Source organism: Anser cygnoides, chromosome 1 (assembly GCF_040182565.1).
Source record: "Anser cygnoides isolate HZ-2024a breed goose chromosome 1, Taihu_goose_T2T_genome, whole genome shotgun sequence".
Lineage (NCBI taxonomy): Eukaryota > Metazoa > Chordata > Aves > Anseriformes > Anatidae > Anser > Anser cygnoides.
This window is the reverse complement of record NC_089873.1, coordinates 102824029-102843509: the sequence shown is the minus strand read 5'-3', so window position 1 is coordinate 102843509 and position 19481 is coordinate 102824029. Positions and strand designations below refer to the sequence as shown.

General features: G+C 40.5%; 2 protein-coding genes across 3 annotated transcripts; both read right to left on the bottom strand.

The window, feature by feature from the left end:
* Window positions 1-2727: 2727 nt before the first annotated feature.
* LOC106047822 (olfactory receptor 10AC1-like) lies at window positions 2728-3729 on the bottom strand. Its single transcript, XM_013199486.3, has one exon. It carries the CDS (start codon window positions 3727-3729, stop codon window positions 2728-2730), a length of 1002 nt encoding a protein of 333 aa, XP_013054940.1.
* A 13678-nt stretch (window positions 3730-17407) lies between these two features.
* Window positions 17408-19270, bottom strand: LOC136791857 (epidermal differentiation-specific protein-like). Of its 2 annotated transcripts, none has more exons than XM_067004979.1 (2): window positions 19114-19270; window positions 17408-18482 (listed from the first exon to the last, which is right to left on the bottom strand). In XM_067004979.1, exon 2 carries the CDS (start codon window positions 18427-18429, stop codon window positions 17896-17898), a length of 534 nt encoding a protein of 177 aa, XP_066861080.1. In that variant the 5' UTR covers window positions 18430-18482; window positions 19114-19270; the 3' UTR covers window positions 17408-17895. The 2 variants fall into 2 exon arrangements, with proteins under 2 accessions (XP_066861080.1, XP_066861084.1); XM_067004983.1 differs by having other exon boundaries at window positions 19117-19205.
* Between the last annotated feature and the right edge of the window lie 211 nt (window positions 19271-19481).

Sequence of the window (19481 nt, the reverse complement as noted above, 5' to 3'; positions counted from 1 at the left end):
GACTTTAAAATCCTCATTTTCTTTCTGTACTCCTGCTCTAGCTCAAGGTTTTTGCTGTCTTACTTCACTTGGGCACTCTCAAGCTCTCAGCATACAGTGTTTTGGGTCGACAGGACTGAAACAGACATTTGTAACGTTGGTGGAGGGAGAGGGGTGTGGAAGGGACATCAGGTAGCTCCTGGAATCTGAAAAACAACATTTAAAAAGAAAGTGATTCTGGTACCTCATATACATTCTTGCTGTTCTTACATCGTAAGCTTCCCTCTTACCTCTCTCATTCTCGAGTCCTTTCTACAGGTCTATACAGGAAAGCCCAGCATTCAACACAGCTGAGCACTGAAGAGGGGTTGAGGGTGCTGTGAATCTGTGTGGGCATACTGGTGGAGGTAGGACGGGGGGTAGTCTTGGGCTCTGAAATATCTCCTCACTCTATTCATCTGCAAGGACACTAGGTAAAGACATTGTCTTCACAGAAATTCTCTACTGTTTATTGTGGTTCTGATATATATCTCAGAATTACAGAGGTGAGAGTCTAGCATGGGTGCTGTTTCAGTCATGTCATCCCTCCTAAAGGCATCATCCATATCCTTACAGTAAGGACAGGTCTGCTGAAGTGCCCCTGATCGATAACTGTCCACAAGCTTAGGACACAGTCCTGCTATCTTCTCATAACTAGAAGCAGACAACATTTATATCTCTGTTATTCCATCCCTACAACTGCCAGAAATATGTGAGGGCCTCTACCAATGTTCTTAACATTTTAACTGTAATGTCTTTCTGCTCTTTAGTTTTATTGCTAGGTACACGAGCATATCAATACCTCCTAAAAAGCAGGGTAGAAACCTCTGCCATAGAATCTTACAAATCTCAGAAGGGACCTCTGGAGGTCTCTAGTCCAGCCCACTGCTTACAGCTGAATTAACTTCAAAGCTTGATTTGACTTGACAGAATTTGAATTTAAGGCTTCAGTTTTGTATCATGTTCATTACAATTATTTACTATCTTTAAATCTTTTAATAGTGTTGTAGTAGGGGGATGGTTGGACCAGATGATCTTGAAGGTCTTTTCCAGCCTTTATGATTCTATGATTTGATTCAAAGTACTTCTGTAACGTACTTCTTTATTTAGTAATACTGTGCTTTTATTGAGATCCTCCCCTTCTCATTTTTGAAAGACTTAGAAGGTGATAAAATGTTCACTAATGCTTTGATCATTTTAAATAATGCCGCTGAAACTTTGCTCACAGCAGTAACTAGGTATTCATTGACATGAGAGTCAACATTTTGTTAATATTTTAGCCTGACTAGACTGTCGACTTAAAGACAGCCTTTAATGTGAGTTTTAAATTTCACATTTCTCTTTTCTTAGATAGCTTCAAGTTAATTTATTCCATTACAGTGCAGGTTTTTATGTTAGTCAAGTCCACTTATCATAATTTTTAATGAGTGTAGCTCAGAGAAAGGAAATATCATTCTGCTCCCTCAATTCGACAAGAGGGAGATTTAAGGGCAATTGGGTGCTGAATTACCTTTGGATTAGACAGATAGACAAAAGCAAGCCTTTCTTTTTTTTTTTTTTTTTCCTCAGTAATCTTACTGAGGAGGTGAGATCTGAATCATAGAGTCTGTTTGGTGCTTTAAAGCATGATATGAATTGAAGTATTAAATAAAATAATGAAGTTGATTTTTTACCCTTCTTCCTGTCCAAAACTGATTTTTCCTAATTTGTCTGAATTACCCTGTCCTGTCTACATGTAGGAAACACACAAAATAACACTGCTGTGCACATTTCAGACTCTTATGTCTGCTGCAGTCCAGCATATGCTTGAACTCTCACTGGTTTTATGAAATAAATGACAATACGTGCAGCAGTGGTATTATTAGACTTAATGCTGATAGATTTTAATACTCCTCAGGCATCCTTCTTTATATGGTACAGCCTTTCCTGATAAAAGTTGTACGATAATATCAGTATATGAGCCTTTGTGTTTCCATAGGAACAATACAAACCTAAAGTATCTTCCTGTAAAAGGAAGGATATTTCCTGTTAAATGGGCATAGGAAAGTCATACTCTTGTCAAATCCATGGCACTTTCATTTTCATTATCTAAAATAATTCAAAGTAAGATGAGTTTACACTGATGATCTTTCCATTTGTGATGGAACTTTAGAAGTGCAGTCTTTCAATAAATTTGGAGAAACCATAGTTTAATTTCTATTTCAGTCAAAGCAGTGGCTTTCGTTTTGTAACCTTCTAATAATGGCCTTCAGTTTTTTGTTTTGTTTTGTGCTCTTTTGTTGTTGTTATTGTTGTTGTTTTGTTTTGTTTTGTGCTGAAAAACTTACCAGTCTAAAAGTATTTATTGACTTTCCAGTTTCTACTTTCATCTTGAAAGAAAAATAATGAGAAGAATACAGCAGCTGCAAATAATTTTGTGTTGATATTTTGAGTGTGCTGATATGACTGTAAATGTGAGCATGGGTACGTATGTGATCACAAAAGTGAGACCACAAACTGATCAAAGTTCTTCTTCCTTACAAATCGGTAGAATTTCCCTGTAGTTAGGTAGAGACTTTTTTTTAGAAGCAGAGAAGTCATTTTGTCATAAATGTATCAATGCATGTTGAATTCTGCCTGGATATTTGTTATAGTGAAGTCTATAGAGAATCTGGTCCTAACCTAGTCATGGGGCTGTGTTTCCAACAAGCATATTTATTCCAATAAGATTTACCACACACCTGTCACAGCCCTGACAGTATCTGAGTTCAGCTGAGCTACTCTCTTCCTCCTCAACATTTTCCTCAGAGCCCCTCTGATTTCTTTGTTCCTCAGGCTATAAATAAGGGGATATAGCAATGGAGTAACGTTGGTGTAGACCAGAGAAACCATCTTGTCTTGAGCTGGTGAGTAACTGGACTTAGGACGAATGTACATGAAGGTGGCACAACCATAGTGCAGCAAGGTGATGGCCAAGTGAGAAAAGCAGGTGGAAAAGGCCTTACTCCTCCCCAGGGAGGAGGTGACATGCAGCAAAGCAGCAGCAATGCAAACATAAGAAGTCAGGATTAGGAGAAAGGGAAGCAGCAGGAGGAGCACACAGGCAGCTAGCAGGGGCAGCTCAGGGGTGTAACTCTGAGTGCAGGCCAGGTGCAGCACAGCAGGGACATCACAGAAGAAGTGGTTGATTCGATGTGACTGACAGAAAGGTAAGCGGAAAACAGCCACTGTCAACCCCAGGGCAACAGCAAAGCTTCCCAGGCAACATGCCACGGCCAGCCTGAAGCAGAGCCCCTCATTCATCACTGCTATGTAGTGAAGTGGCTGGCAGATGGCAACATAGCGGTCATACGACATGGCTACCAGGAGGAAGCATTCAGCCCCACCAAGTGCCACAAAAAAGTGCATCTGTGCAGCACAGCCAATGAAAGAAATGGTGCTGCCATCCACAACTATCAGGCTAAGGAGTGCCTTAGGGACAATGACTAAGGTATAGCAGAGTTCAATGACAGAGAGCTGACAGAGGAAGAAAAGCATGGGAGGGCGGGAAGGCTCCATAACCACTGCTACGAAGATCATCACATTCCCTGCCAGTGTGACCAGATGGACAATTAGAAAGATAAGGAAGAGGAAGACCCGCAGACAGAACAGCTCAGAGAAGCCAAGCAGGAGGAACTCCATAGTTGCATCAGTGCTCTCATTGTCCCTCTCCATGCAGCCTTCACATGGCATCTACAGGGAGAGAAACAGAAGGGAGATAGTTGAATTTGACCTGATGCCTGGCAATCAACTCACTCCATGTAGGAAAAAATGTTGCAATAGTGTAGAACCAATGTAGTAAAGCTCATTGTGTGACTTTATGGGGAGGAAAGTGGTTTCATTTTGAAACAAAACTCATTTTACTCGGTCGTATTCACACACTTTCACGTCCTCATTCTCACAACCACCAAGGTACTTGTGCCCAAATGATCTGCTCAGGATTCTTTGCCATGAAACTGATGGTAAAGAATATCAGCTGTTAGGTCTTCATGACTTCTTCCAAATTGCTCTTAGGTTGATGACTGTGACATTGATGGCCTATTAATCTAGCTGCTATCAATACCTAGGTGCCCTTCTTTCAGACATTCTTCTGCTGCTCCTTCAGGAGCTTCCACTCCCAGGCAGACCCATTTGTCCTCTGTTCACACCAATATTACAGTTCTCTACATCTGTGCCAGGAATATAAAAGGACAAGCAGACAGTGGGCTGGAGCTTCTGCTCTACAATGTGACTCCAACTAAAGGAGATTTCAGGTGTTCACTGACTAACTCCTGACTTCCCCACGGTGGTTTTGTCTCAAAGTTCCTGGTGAAATGGAGTTTCAGATAGAAGAGGTCAATGACTAAACAAAAGGATTACAAAATCTGAGATGATATTTTGTCTGCTTATATCTTTTTGCCTGTCTCAGGCTTGTGGCATCAGAGTAACATAAACACACTTCCAAACTCAAACCCAGAGATGTCCATGGCAACATACTTTGTATAACAATTTATTTATTTTAATACAAAGCTAATATCCTGAACTTGGAGGGAATGCTTGTCAAAAGAAGAATAGAAAGTTCCTAGGAATATGGAGTGTAACAAACCTGCTGATGTTGAAAAGATCAATTAAATATAAGGACATAGAGAGCAGTATAGTAATAAATTACATATACTGGTCACGGGTGAGCAGTGCTCATTGCTCATGTGCACAGCATGTAAAGTAATATTTATTACAAGGGATGACTCTAATTCTTTCTACACTTGACTGTAAATCAGGAATAAAACCAGAGATTCCTTGAAGACTTCTGTTCACATGAAAAATCTATCAATATTTAAATATGAAAGAAGTTAGAAATTACATGAAATATTCCAATGCCATCAAGAGCAAATAGAAGAAATATGAAGTTGATGAAAAAAATACTAGTTGGAGAGAGGGATTTTCCTGAAAAGAAGACATCTCCAGAAAGAAATTATCAATAAAGTTGAGGAAGTGAATCTGATAAGCCTACACACCTTTGCACGATTCAAGACATCTGGGGACCCAAGTGAATAATGAAAACATCTACAGTTATATAACCTCGGGTGCAAAGCTAGAAATAAAATCTCTGCTCTGGAGCATAAAACGTACACACAATAGCTATTCTAAACAGTCTGCCTATAAAGCTTGCATGACACTGAATGTAAGTAGTAGCTCTTGACAGAGAACAATAGATCTCAAGACTGCTGACTCTATCACTGCACACCAGCTGGGGCTCCCTGCACTCCAGGTGCTAAGACTTTAAGAGCATTCTACTAAACACAAGACAAAGGAGTGGAGAGAAAATGGGTTTCCCTTATTTTCATTTGGAGCTGATCACTTCAGTGACAACATACCTTCTCAGGGTTAGAAGACAAGAAAATACAGACTTCTTCTTCTTGATGATGTGCCCTGTTCTGTCTGGGCTGACTGGGTTTCTCCCCCAGTCTGGAGTCCCTCTTGTTGTGAGTGTTCCCTAGAGCCAATGTTTTCTTTCAGCATTTAATAATCATAATCTCTTCTCTTCCACAAGACCAACTTCCTTATATACTTTATAACACAAAGGTCTTTTCTCTTCACCACCGTCTCTGCCCTCCTACATGAATGACAGGCGGTTCCATTCCTCCCAAGGAAAGGGGGTTGCAGTTTTTCTGTAAACCAATCAACAAGATGTAGGTGAACCTTTAGAGGAAAGCAGTGTTCTAACGTCCTCGCTGAGGGTTGTTGCTGCTTCCACCAAGGCATCTGATTATTCACTGGGCTGGTTTGTACCCCAAATGGCAACAATTTACCTAACAGAATCCATTGCTGCTCTTTAAAATCAAGAGAATGTTTAAACCAAACTCACACTTAAAAGCAAAGTAAAACAAATACAAAAGCTTCAAAACAGCCTCTGGAACTATGTGTGGAATTTTCACCAATTCATACAGTCCGTTATTTCTTACTGAGTCAGATGAAATCACTGTTCAGCGATGACTGAGATTATTCAGACCCAATTTATATTTATTGACATTGCTACAATGATTCCTGGTCATTTACAATGAAATCATTAAAGAAATCCGTAGGTAAGTAAAGAGAGGCAACGTCAACATTTTTGACTGGCAAAATGGAACTATCTCCATTAACATAGCTTGGCATATATAGCATATAATTATGGTACATTAAGATTTTTCCCAGGACATGATTTAGAGAAAAGCTACAATTAAAAAACGTTCTTCTGTAGTATTTTATGGATATGGCATGGTCAGTTTGAGACAAAATTGCCTTTGCACCAGTACAATCTAGGAACTGACTATTGGGAGCTTTGCAGAGAAAAACCTTCCAGTAGAGAGCAAGATGAACATGACCGAGGATGACAGCATGAAGAGTAGCCACATACTGGGCTGCATTAACAAGACAATGACCAGGAGCTGAAGTGAAGTGATTATTCCCCTTTATCTGGCACATATGAGATCACATTTGGAACAGTGTCCCCTGTTGCAGTCCTCCATACGAGAGATATTACAACAAAACCAAGAGGAGCACATGATGTCCAAGGAGATGCTGCGGAAGTTAGGTTTGTTCAGCTTGGTGAATAGGAGGCTGTCCTGGTTTTGGCTAGGATAGAGTTAATTATCCTCCTTGTAGCTGGTATGGTGCCATGTTTTGGATTGAGGATGAGAATAATGTTGATAACACACTGACGTTTTAATTGTTGCAGAAACACTAAGCCAAGGACTTTTCAGCTTCTCACACCACCCTGATAGTGAGGAGGCCGGGGGTACACAAGGAGCTGAGAGGGGACAGAAACAGCGGGCTGCAAAGTGCTGTGTAGTGCTTAGCTGCCTGCTGGGTTAAACCACAACAGAGGCCAAAGGGGGATATAAATGATGACTTCAGCTAGTTGTTGTGGGACTAAATGGACAACAGAGCCAGAACCCTCTCAGAAGGACATGGTGAAATAGTTGAACACTGGAACAGGTGCCCCAAGAAACGGATATCTAATGTTTAGAGATGTTCACAAATCACCTGGACAAGGCTGTGAGCAACCTGATATAGCTCTGGAGCTAGTTCTGCTGGAAGCAGGGGGTTAGTCTAGAGACCTCCAGAGGTCCCTTTCCACCTAAATCTTTCTTTGAGTCTATGACTTTTTTCCACTTTCATCAGACTTCCAGTATGGACAGGAACAGAAAGAACTGTGTGTACCTGGGGAGCTTTACTGTCACAAGCTGAAATACTTGTGGAGTTCCTCAAAGGCAAGTAACTGGGATTCTGTAGTGTCACAATTTTGAAATAGGACAGAACTTAAATACCATATTTGTATTTAAACATTTTTTACTCTTTTTTAAACTTGTCACATAACTTGTGGAACTAAAGCCCGACAGTGGAATTTATCCTCTTGTGTCTCTCAGTTTGTTTCCTTTACTTTCAACTTTTAAACCTTTTTTTTTATTATTATTTCAAATTCTTCCCCTACATTTCTTCTGTTTAAGATGTTGTAAACAATTCAGGGCACAGAATATCCTTAAAGCATTTGCAGAACTGAATTTTGAATCTGGATGGAAATTCTAGATACTATTATATAATAACCAATAAAGCCACAACCCTGGAAACTCTGTCTGTGGCATGTCGGTCTTTGATGCTGCAACTGGAGTAAATGCCAGGAGCTGGTTATTTTATAATTCTACCTGGCAAATAAGTGGAAGTAAATCTTTAGAGTAAAGCATCTGTTTTAGTCAAATGCTTTGCTCCCTCTACCAAGTTCTGTGAAAATTCCAGAACATCAGCTGATTAACTTATGTATAGTTTCACTTTGTGTTATAAAATAAAATTCAGCGTTTTGCATGCTATTTCTTTCTTTATATTTATGCTCTTCTCTAACTGAAACTGCAGGAGAAATCCTGCTACCTCAGTAACAATGTAAAAATAATTACAAGGAACTATTTTGAAAAATTGGTTCCATCTTTCTCATATTCACTTTGCCCCTTTCTGCTGATAGACTAGAAGAGAAACTAGGTGAGTAAGCACATACCCAGGAACCAATACCACATAGTCAGCAGTAATATGCACTATTTTTTTTAATGCAGTGTTTGGCCTTACACTAAAATAAGTAAGGCAAATTATTGTTTCAGTTTGTGTGTGTGCAGATAAGCTGTCAGTTATTAACATGCAACTTACCCCTCCCTGCAATGTTTCAACAAACACCTACACGTTACCTCTAAAGCATGGTTCACTGACTGAACAGGGGTGCATTACCTGGAATTAGGTACGTATCCCAGTGCCAGAATGCATAGCAACAAGACAAGCAGCTTGCAGGAGAGGAAGAGAATATGCATGACAGAGTGGCTCCATACTTCCTCCTCTAGCCCACATCTTTCAGGTTCCCAGCATTTTCACTGCATCGGCTTTGCCAAATTCATAATAGATTAATAAAAGCTGCATGTTTGCATGCCTTGAGTCTGGAGCATGTTAGAGTTATGCACCTTCTTACTGCAGAGTTTGGCCCCATTCTCCTCCCCCGCATTCTCTGTAGCAATGTTTGTGATTTTTTTTCAGTATACCTTCAAGGCTTTGGGACTGGCCTGCCTTAGCCCAAATTTGTATAAAGAGTTACTTGGAATCCAGGTATGGTTAATGAATCACATCATATCTGTTTCTATCAACAATTGCAACATACTTCAGAGGATGTTCCTGTCCATCTTCAGAAAAACACGCAACACTGGGCTTGCCTACCCGCTTCTGTGAATCATCAGCCTGCTCCGAGAAGGACAAGAAAAATGATAAAGTTGCCAGGTGAGCATTACTTGTGTTCACAAGTAGAAGCTTCTTTGTTATTCAGAAAAATTATGGTGACTTATCTGACTAGAGAAATTAAGGCAGTTTTAAGGTGAGTTTCTTGAATTGGTTTTGGTGAATAATGAAATGTAAGATTCACTTTAATGGCAATCTGATGTTAGTAATGTGAAAATAAATATTAGTGTCATTTGAGAAAGTGTATTTGTGACAGAGTAAGGCTGATTATGATCAGGGTGTAGCTAAGCCAGGTTCTGGAAACTGCAGCATCTTGAAAGAAATTTTTTAACATGTAGTGGATCCCCATTCTGTAGTCAAGAGAAGTCAAGAAAAATCACAGAGGCAAGGCACTGAAACAATTGCACATAGACTTGTGGAGAAACAGTGTTTCTTCATTTCTGTAATACACAGAGCTTTCCTGGAACTGGGAACTGAAAAGTAGGATGACTGATAGTAATTCGCCTTCATGAGAAAAAGCATCACCTTGCTCCCATTGATTTTCTATTGTTTGGTTTGGTAAACACTGCCAGGGAACTCGCTCTGGAAAAAATATTGAACCATAAACCAACCAATAAAAATAATAAAAATAAATAAAGAAAGAAAGAAGGGTAGGCAGCCTAGCAGCTGACTTCTCTTGGTTTGTTAAAGGTGGGGTATCTTTTTCACTTCTTTGTACTTACTCATACTCTAACCCAGCCAAGGGCACTGTCCTGCATCTCTGCTAAGAAAATGATATCATGATATCATAGTATATCATTTAATACTATCATAAGCATGCAAGCTTTTCCTAGTCAGAAAAACATGAAGTCACTGAAAGAAAACTGATCTAGAACTGGAGAAAGGAAGGGCAAATCTAAAACAGAAAATAAAGAAAGAGAGGATGAAAAGATTTAAACAGAAAATGACAAGTGAAAATGTTTGAAAAAGGCAGGCAATCTGAAAATTAACGTACAGGCTCTGGAAAATATTAACTTAAACAACTTAAACTCCTGTAGTTAAGGTAAGAAAGAAGGTGAAGGAACTAAGGAAGGCTGACATACAGAAGAGATATCTAAGTGTGGTTGTTTTGTTTTGTTTTGTTTTGTTTTTTGGTCTGATTAAGAACTATCTTCATGATTATTCTGGAATTTCATTTTTTCTATTCATCTGATTGTTTCTGTGAAGGATTCTATACAAATGTCCTCAGCTTTTCACGGCACTTCAGAGGATGCCATAGCACTTAATTCTGAAAAACTTAACCTGCCTGTTAGCTGTCCTATTAAACTTTTCCTCTAATGATGTGACAGCTACCCACATAAGGTCTCACTGTGACCACTCTACCTCAGCTACAAAGTCAGTCAAGTCCTTGACAAGATGATTCCATGAGACTAAGATGACTCAACAACACCAAAAAAGGGCATGGCTCCATATTGCTGTAGGGCAAGAGAACAAGTATGAAACAGTTGCATACAAAACCAGACAAGACTGAAAAAAATGCCAGAAATACTGGGCTGGGAAAGAGGAAAGAGAGACGGACCACTCTGAGAACAAAAAGTGTGAAAGCACATCTCACATATTTGAAAGGAGTACATGCATAAAACCAGATAATGTTAAAGAGGGATGCAGTCACTTTCACATCAACTCCGGAAGCAAAGCCCTTCCCCATTGTTCAAAATGAGTTGTTGACCTTTTAGAGAAGATATCTTCAGAGTACAACTCTTAATGTTATTGAAAGTTAGTTTCAGATTCATTTGGGCAACTTTGTGGGAGTCTCTATGGATTTAATTGAAAGTTTGTTGGTTTTATTTTTGTTGTTTTAACAGTCAGCTGATAACCTGCAGCCTGAGGGGCTCATCTGGAAAGGAAAAGAGTATCTGCATCTCCCACAGTCTTTGAAGAAGCTCAGCAGTGCTCAGCTGCTCTTGGGACTTGGATCACAGCACACTGGGGCCTTGCTGAAACTCAATGATGTTGACATCTAAAAATTGTGTATTTATTGCCTCTTTTTGTTCCCTGTGCAATGGTAAATGAGGCCTTGTTCCACCTGTGCTCTTCCTTAGGGTGGTGGTGGCTGAGATACTCCATCTGGGGACATCATTTGTTTCTACTTAATTTGACCTGATGCAACTGTGGCTCCTGGGAGGGATGGAAGAAAAGCTCGTTCTTTTCTGAAGTTTTCCATAGGTGGCGCCATCCCAAGCTGATGATGCACACACTCCATCCCCAGCGTACCCATGCTACTCCCACTTTTCCCTCCTCCAGTGTCATATTTGTCCACCTAGGTTATTGTTTTACATCTATGTCTCTTAGGACCTCAGGGCTCATTTTCAGGGTAGTAAGGCATATAACTGTTAGACCAACATGTTTTTCCAGAGCAGCTTATTGCAGGAAGTAAGCCCTGCTAACCGGTATTTTAAACTTAATGCAAAAACTCCAGAACTGGAGTTGATCAAGACAGAGTAACTGGTAAACGATCAATATATGTGTAGTCAGAGAAAGCAGGTGGGCCATAGAATCCGTTCTAGCACTGAACTTTGGAGGTTGTTACAAGCTGTGTTTCAAGCACCTTTGCTGGAGAAGGTGAAAGAAAAGAGCATCTGTTACTAATGGTGGACAAAACCTACATCTTAGAAACCATATATAGCTCAATCAAAGAGCCATGTAGTTCTTGACTTCAGCATTCTTTACCAACATTTCTGCTTGTTCTCTCACATAAAGAATGCATTATCTACTTCTTTTATTGTTTCTTGTGTTTACAACATCTCTCTATTCTTACCTACTAAAAGTGCAAAACCTAAAATGTCTCGGTGAGAATTCAGCAAACTTAATACAAAGTCAAGCAGTACAACACCACAACAGAATAAAGTGTGAGTTGCATTAAAATGATAGTAGTGCAGGTCTGCATGAACACAGGTTTACAAGAAATAGTTTTGAGATAAGTAGATATAAGGAAGACAGACTTTTAACAGCATTTCTGCATGAGAACCTGTTAGAGATAGGAGATACAAACCTCAGAATACAGGGAACCTTGTCTAGAGATGTGACTGTATTTAATTTCTTCACTTTACTTCATGGGTGACCAAAGTCCTGATCTGAAAGGAGAAACAACCTGGTACTACAAAATCATGAGGTGTGTGGAGGAAGAAGGGTACAGTAGCCCTATATTTCTTGTGCTGAGTAGGTAACCAAGACCAATCAGTTTCACTGTTCATTTTCATTCAGTTTTGCTATTGTATCTCCCCCAACACAAATAATTGGTAAGTGAGATGATATTGAACCTTCACTGTAAACACGGGACAAACAAGATCAAGCCCTGGTCACCTTCTGGAGGGCTCTGTGACAATATCAGATGATTTGTGTTTGGCTAGACTCTCTGGAACCTTGTGTGGCACCTTGCTTTACAGTGCTGACAAACACTCAGGCTGACAAAGTCACTGATCCCATCCTGGCAGGGGACCTGTGGGCACACTTACTTTTAACAAGAGACCATGTTCATATTTACATGCTTGCTAACCAGAACAGCAGAACTAGGCCTGGGATGGGCAACCTAAAACGTGCTACTACTGGCGCCCCTAATATTTTCTAGACCTTATTTTCATGGACCTATTTGGTGCAAAGACTTGTATTTTGAAATAAACTGCTTCTTAGAGCGCATGCTACCTGAGAAACATATCTATGGCTTTATATTCAAACACTAAGAAGAATTTTTACATATTCAGTTTTAGTAGCTTTTGTTTATTAGCAAAACCTAATTTACCATTATTATGGAACATAGCCCAAAGATCTTGTGAGCAACAAACAAAGCAAGGTACTCAAATGTTCTTTCAGACTGATGAATAAGAAATGAAATGAATAACGTGGATATGAGACTGAAACACTCTCCATCTCTACAGAGCTCTTCACAAAATCACAGAAACCAAAGAATCTATAACAGAAGATCCAGCCTTCTACTCAGAGCTGGAGAATCATTAATACCACATCACATTACCATGGTCTTGCCTAACTGAGTCTTCGAAACCTCCAAGGCTGGAGATTCCTTCACCACTTTGGATACCAATTCAAATGCTACAGTGTCCCTTGGTGAAAAAGTTTTTCCTGAATTCCAACCAGAACCTCCCAAGCTGTGATTTACAATCTGTTACTGTTGATTTAATGGAGCTGGCATAAACTTCTGCTATTCAGAACTTGCAGGGGGAGAGGGGAGAAAGAGGGAAGAGGGTAGCAGGACTGGTAGGAGCAAAAGCAAAATCAGTACATTAAGAAAAGTTGGAAAACATCCTGTTAGGACAACATAAAGGGAGAATAACTTTTTTTTTTTTTTTTAATTAAGTCACAAGGTGAAAGCATTGAAGGAGGAGAGGCAGAGAAGTCTAGATCTTCTTTAAAGAAAGCACCATGTAAATGCAGTACCTTCCTTTGAACTGCTGTGTCCCTTAGCCATTAGTCTTTCTGTGCTGAGCAACTGCATTTGAACTAGTACTGAAATGATGTTCTCATGCCTGAACCCTACTTTCTTCTGTGTGGTAATGGGCGTGGTGGTTTTACCTTTCTGGGCAGCTGAGCTCCACCACAACCACTCTCTCACTCCCCCTTCTCAAAGGGAAAGGGGGAGATTAATAAAATTTATTACATAGTACTAACAAGCTAGACAAACAAAACTAAAAACACCTTTCCCCCATCCCCCCTCTTCCACCTTCTATCCCTGAGCAGCACAAGGGAACAGGGGAATGGGGGCTGTGGCCATTCCCTAACGCTTCGTCTCCACTGCTCCCTCACGGTCACTCTCTGCCCCTGCTCCACGTGGGGTCCCTCCCACGGATGCCGTCCTTCCTGAACTGAGCCTGTGGGGGCTGCCCACAGGCAGCAGCTCTTCAAGAACTGCTCCCACATGGCTCTCTACCACGGGATCCATCCCCCAGGAGCAAACTGCTCCAGCATGGGTGCCCCACGGGCAGCAGCTTCCCCCAGGCCCCTTGCTCCTGCGTGGGCTCCTCTCCATGGGCTGCAGCTCCGGCCCAGGGCCTGCTCCTGTGGGGGTTCTCCATGGGCCACAGCCTCCTCCAGGCCACATCCACCTGCTCCACTGGGGGCTCCTCCGTGGGCTGCAGCATGGAGATCTGCTCCACAGTGGTACACCATGGCCTGCAGGAGGACAGCCATGGTCCTCACCACAGGCTGCAGGAGAACTTCAGCTCCAGTGCCTGGAGCATGTCTCCCCCTCCTTCACAGACCTTGGTGTCTGCAGGGCTGTTTCTCACTCCTCACCCTCCCAGCTGCTGTTGTGCAGCAGGTTTTTCCCTTTCTTAAATCTGCTCTCAAAGAAGTGCAACCAGTATCAGTCAATGGCTCAGCTTTGGCTACCAGCAGGTCCCTTTGGAGCCTGCTGAAAATGGCCCTTATCTAACATGAGGCAGCTCCTGGACTCTTCTCACAGAGGCCAGTCCTGCAGCCCCCCCACTACCAAAACTGTGCCACATAAACCCAGTACAATGGGGCAAGGGCTTAGCAGGCAGAGACTCTTGAATAAATAGCAATGACTTGAGCTGAGCTGACCATAACTAGCTGTGTAGTGAAACAGACTTCAGCCCTCGGTATGTACAGTTTTATTCCCGCTTCCATTTTGGTTTCTGTACAGACAGACGGACCTAGTATGTGTGGCAAACATCTTGTACTCCTGGGAGATACACAAAGCGAAGTTTTGTTTATAATTCTTTCTTTGCCTTTTTTCTGTAACCTCATTAATCAACATATCTGTCACTCACTACTTTAAGGTCACAGTGGTTAGGTCTTCAGAATAAAAGATCAGTCAGTTCAAAGGGGCTACAGATATGAAAGTTCATCAATGAGACAAATGAACAGAAAGCTGGGTGTACAATTTTATTTTTTTTTCTGTATCATCAGAAGTGCACTAATGGACAACGTTTTCTCTCTGAGGATCTGGACAAATGAAAATCATCACACAGCAGCTCTTATGGTCTCAAGAGACAAGTAGTCAACCGGTGAAGGTGATCCTACTATTTACACTATATCAGATAAAGCTATACTCACCAGCCTCATATGCTTGAATACAATTGTAGTTACAGTTAGGACAGGCCAACTATGTCTTTAAAGAATATGAGATTACAGAAATCTATTAAACTCCAGCTGGAAATATCAGAGATGAAACCATGTAAAGTTTGCATGCTATTAAACACTGATTTTATTAATTCTGGATTTTGATAGATAGAACAGCTTTTAGGTGCCTGAAAAGGATAGGGTTCATGTCATCTAAGTTAGAGAGGTCACAAAGATAAGAGTCTTGATATGCACCTCTCAACACTTCTGCCACATACTAAAATCAGAAGATCAACTTCATTTGAATCAATAATGCATATAATTGTATTTAACAATTAAATATATATATATATATTTCAACATGCTCCAATTTAAGGCTTTCAGTTTTACCAAGATGGGGCAACAATCTTTTTTTCACTTCCACTTCACTTCACTTTTTTCGCTTTCTCAACTCACTACTTGCCCTGTCTGATTTTGGAAGCTGAATGACTGTTCCCAGAAGAACTGTTCCTTTCCTGGTGAACATTCTTGCTACAAATTTTCATTTCAGGAGGTTTTGTTCGTCTTAAACTTTAATAATAATAATAATAATAATAATAATTTAAAAGGGGGGGCAGAAATTGAGGGCTATGGATTAATGGAAATGCTGCATGGTGGTTAGTACACAAAGTAAAAGTTATGACTCTACTTTTCAATTAGCTATGCATATTGAATGGACAGCAAAAGGTCACCCTGAAAATAAATGGTGAAGTCACTGGAAACAAAGATTTGTAAACGTCTTACATCAGGCCCAAATCAAAATTAGCATGGGAAAAGTTTGACTAGACCAAGACTGAGTGTTGCTACTTGTTTTATGGTATTTTTCTTAAAAGGGGAAAATCTAGGGAAAAACAGGAATTTTGAAAATTATTGCAGAGGAAGGTGAATAGGGAGAATAGTGTGCTGACATTCAGACAAATAAATGAATCAAAATCATTTTTTGTACTACAGTGAGGAAGAAAACCTGAATTCTGAAAATTCAGGAGTAGGAGCCTTTCTGTGTAGTCAACTGAGTCTGTAAGGTTTGATGCTGTTGCCAGCATTAGGCAGATGTTCACATCTCTACCCAGAAACAATAATGTCTGTTAGGATTAATTTTTTTTTTTGTGATTCACTTTAGTCCAGGAATGGTCTCAAAAGAGTATGTTACTTAAAACTGTAAACACAAGCTTTTGTTTGCCAGTGAAACCTAAAGCCAAATTCAGAATTACAGCAATTGAACTGGTAAGGAATACTGTTACCATTGTAGAAAATAAGTAAGATGTCACAACTTTGCAGTGCTGTAATTAGCATTATATTTAGATGGAGGACTTGGCTGTCTATACTTGTTTTATGTAAGACCTGGCAGTGTTACGTGTGGATATTATTGAAGTACCTTGTCTAAGGCAGCCTGTGTGGTTGGGCATGTCATTGTCTTTAGCAAGTGTATGTGTGTGTCTCTGAGATACATGCCTAACCTCGTTACTGGTCACTTTTTAAGAGCCATCTCTTAGGAATGCAGGAAAAGGCAATTCTCATACGTCAGAAGTCAAGCAAGTGAGGCAGAAATTTGGCTTGTGATTTCAACTGTGATTTCTAAATACTACATCATCTCATATCGAGATAAAAAAGGTTTAGCAGTAGAAGACAATAAATTGTTAGTATGATCAGTGCCTTAAGATACAATCAATTTTGTGTTTGGCCATGATGATAGCAATATCAGCATGCTCACAAAGACTTTAAGTCTGGTTGAGTGTCACAAATGGAATTATACACTTCTGTCATGGGAGAGAAGCAGCAATATATTTATTGATATAATGAAGTGCCCTAACAAAGCTTAATCATAGAATCATAGAATCATAGAATGGCCTGGGTTGAAAAGGACCTTAAAGATCATCTAGTTTCAACCCCCCTGCTCTGGGCAGGTTTGCCAACCACTAGAGCAGGCTGCCCAGAGATGCACCCAGCCTGGCCTTGAATGCCTCCAGGGATGGGGCATCCACAACCTCTCTGGGCAACCCATTCCAGTGCCTCACCACCCTCTGAGTGAAAAACTTTCTCCTAATTTCCAACCTAAATCTCCCCTGTCTTAGTTTAAAACCATTCCTCTTTGTCCTATCACTACCAACACATGTAAACAGGTGTTCTCCCTCCTGTTTATACACTCCCTTTGAGTACTGGAAGGCTGCAATGAGGTATCCCCGGAGCCTTCTCTTCTCCAAGCTAAACAAGCCCAGTTCCCTCAACCTTTCTGCATAGGAGAGGTGCTCCAGCCCTCTGATCATCTTATTGGCCCTCCTCTGGACCCATTCCAAGATGACGGTGACTTACCAAGATCACATTGAGTGACATCACATTGAGTCATGCCTGAGACTAATGTTACTGACAAATGAAAATGGAAGGAAATAAAACCTATCAGAAGACTTTGAAAACTTTTTCACTGATCTGACTGGGTGAGCCATTCTCTTAATACGTAGAAAGCTCATCATAATTCATCATATAAGGGCAATATTTATCTGTCACACCACAAACAATACATAAAATACAGCCATTGTTGCCTGCAATATCTTCTTTATTGGTAACAATGCAAAATGGAATAGAAGAAAAAATGCAGAGGTCATTGTGAATCAAGAGCATTGTAAAGAAGAATATAAAGTCAGCAATTCTGGTTATACACTATATATGTGTTTATGCATATAACAACAGAAGCAACATGCAACACTTTCACATTACATGGTTTAGTACTTTGGAATGCTAGTTACAGGTTTAATAGGTTACACACCCCTGGCACGTCTCTTATCATTGAGGTTTTTTTTCATATGACTAAATATGATAGCTCTTACATTCATTGGCATCATGGGGAAGGAGAACAGCGCAAGACAGGATTGAGAAATACACATCTGCAGCATAGCATAAAAGAGAGCTCTCCCATTCAGTATTTCTATGGCATAAGGGGAAACAAAAAAAGCAGAGAGATCTAGGTTCCATTCTATTTGCTAGGGCTACATCTACCCTTAGGACTTCAGAATTTGCAGTCCATCAGTAACCATACCTTCCAGGGAGAAGGGGACGCAGAAATGAAAGCTTGTCATTGAAATTGATTGCTCTGTAACTTGGAAGGTGTTCATGCTCTCGTGCAATGTAGCGAAAACCACTTCCATCGCTATGTTCACACAAGAGCCAGACACCTCTCTGGACTTTGTGAGAAGACGCCATGTCATTGTAATGACCCCTAGCCAAATTGGTTGCTTCTGTTATCACCTTGCTCTTCCCTTGATATTGGTCATGTTCATAGATAGTGATCTGTGGATGGTGCAAATTTTCAGTAATCAACATCAGAGAAGTGATTTTGTCATTCATCTCTCTACCAACAAAGCTATGCTCTCCCTCCTCAAATACCGTTAACCGGCCTCTATAGTTGTCATGCTCATAAGCCACCCAAGGCTGCCCAATCACTTTCACTGAGGAGATACAGTCATTCCAATCTATATCTTTCAGATTGGCAACGTCTCTGGTGAGTTCTTTGGAGTACCCCTGGAAGTTGGCATGCTCATAAATGATGATTTTCCCCATCTCAGCAGTGTTTCCGTAATTTGGACTTGTTGCTGTAGAAGTTAGATGACAGCCTGCAGAAAAGGAAAATAGAAAGCAAACAATACTTGTAAGAAACCTTTCCACAAAAGACAGAAGACAATGGAGCAGAAAAAAGAAGAATGGGACAATTAAAACAGTTCTAGCAAAGAATGAATAAAACAGCTGCTGGACAAGACTGAGTAAATGATGTAGAAATTTGAATTTGGAAGAAAAAATTAAGAGTGAAATGAGATGTGCATCAAATCTATTGGGTCTTAGTTGTGTTTATTGGTTTACGTATGTGTTCAAATGACATCTAAGTTTAGTATCTTATTGGAATATCCTATTCAATAAATAATTAAATAAAATAAAGGACTGGTGATGAGTGTGGGGGCCTGGAGAGGGCTGTCCTAGAAAACCTTCTTGGAGACTGCCAACATTCAAGCTACCCTTGGAGTAAATTAAAGTGACATAAAACTTTTCAATCAATTGTTTGGTGTTATTAGCTTTTAGCAAAAGTTAATAAAATAGCAAAATCTATTCTCGCAGAAATTGATTAAACCTTGTAATCTATAATGGGAGCTATTTAAATCTTGTTATTTCACAAAGGGCTGAATAGCCCATAGCATAGGAGAGAGAGAGGAAGATAGAGAAAGATAGAGGTAGAGGAAAGGTCCAGATTACCACCCTGGGTTCCAGCGACGTCTCTGGTCCAGTTCCTGTTCTTTCTGCGATGGTGGTGGGTGCACGCAAAGCCCTTCTGAGTCGCACTATTTATAAGCTGGACCCAACTCCAGTTCCCACTTTGTATACTAATTACAGCTAGTCCCCACCTCCAGTTCCTGCTTTGTATGGTACTATGGGCAGCCTGTGCCCCACAATCTTCTTGAGGGGAGGGAGGAATTGGGGGGGAAGAGGAGGGCTTGCTAGAGCCTTTTCTACTGCAACTGCCAGAACCACGGACACCAAAAGATGTCTCAGAATGTTACCCAGGATAAGGAAGTTGGCACTATCTTGACCTAGCAGGATTCTCTTTTCTGACCATATCACCC

Coding starts and splice junctions, on each gene's coding strand:
- LOC136791857 (XM_067004979.1), bottom strand. CDS start 18,429: ATGGGGAAAATCATCATTTATGAGCATGCCAACTTCCAGGGGTACTCC.
- LOC106047822 (XM_013199486.3), bottom strand. CDS start 3,729: ATGCCATGTGAAGGCTGCATGGAGAGGGACAATGAGAGCACTGATGCA.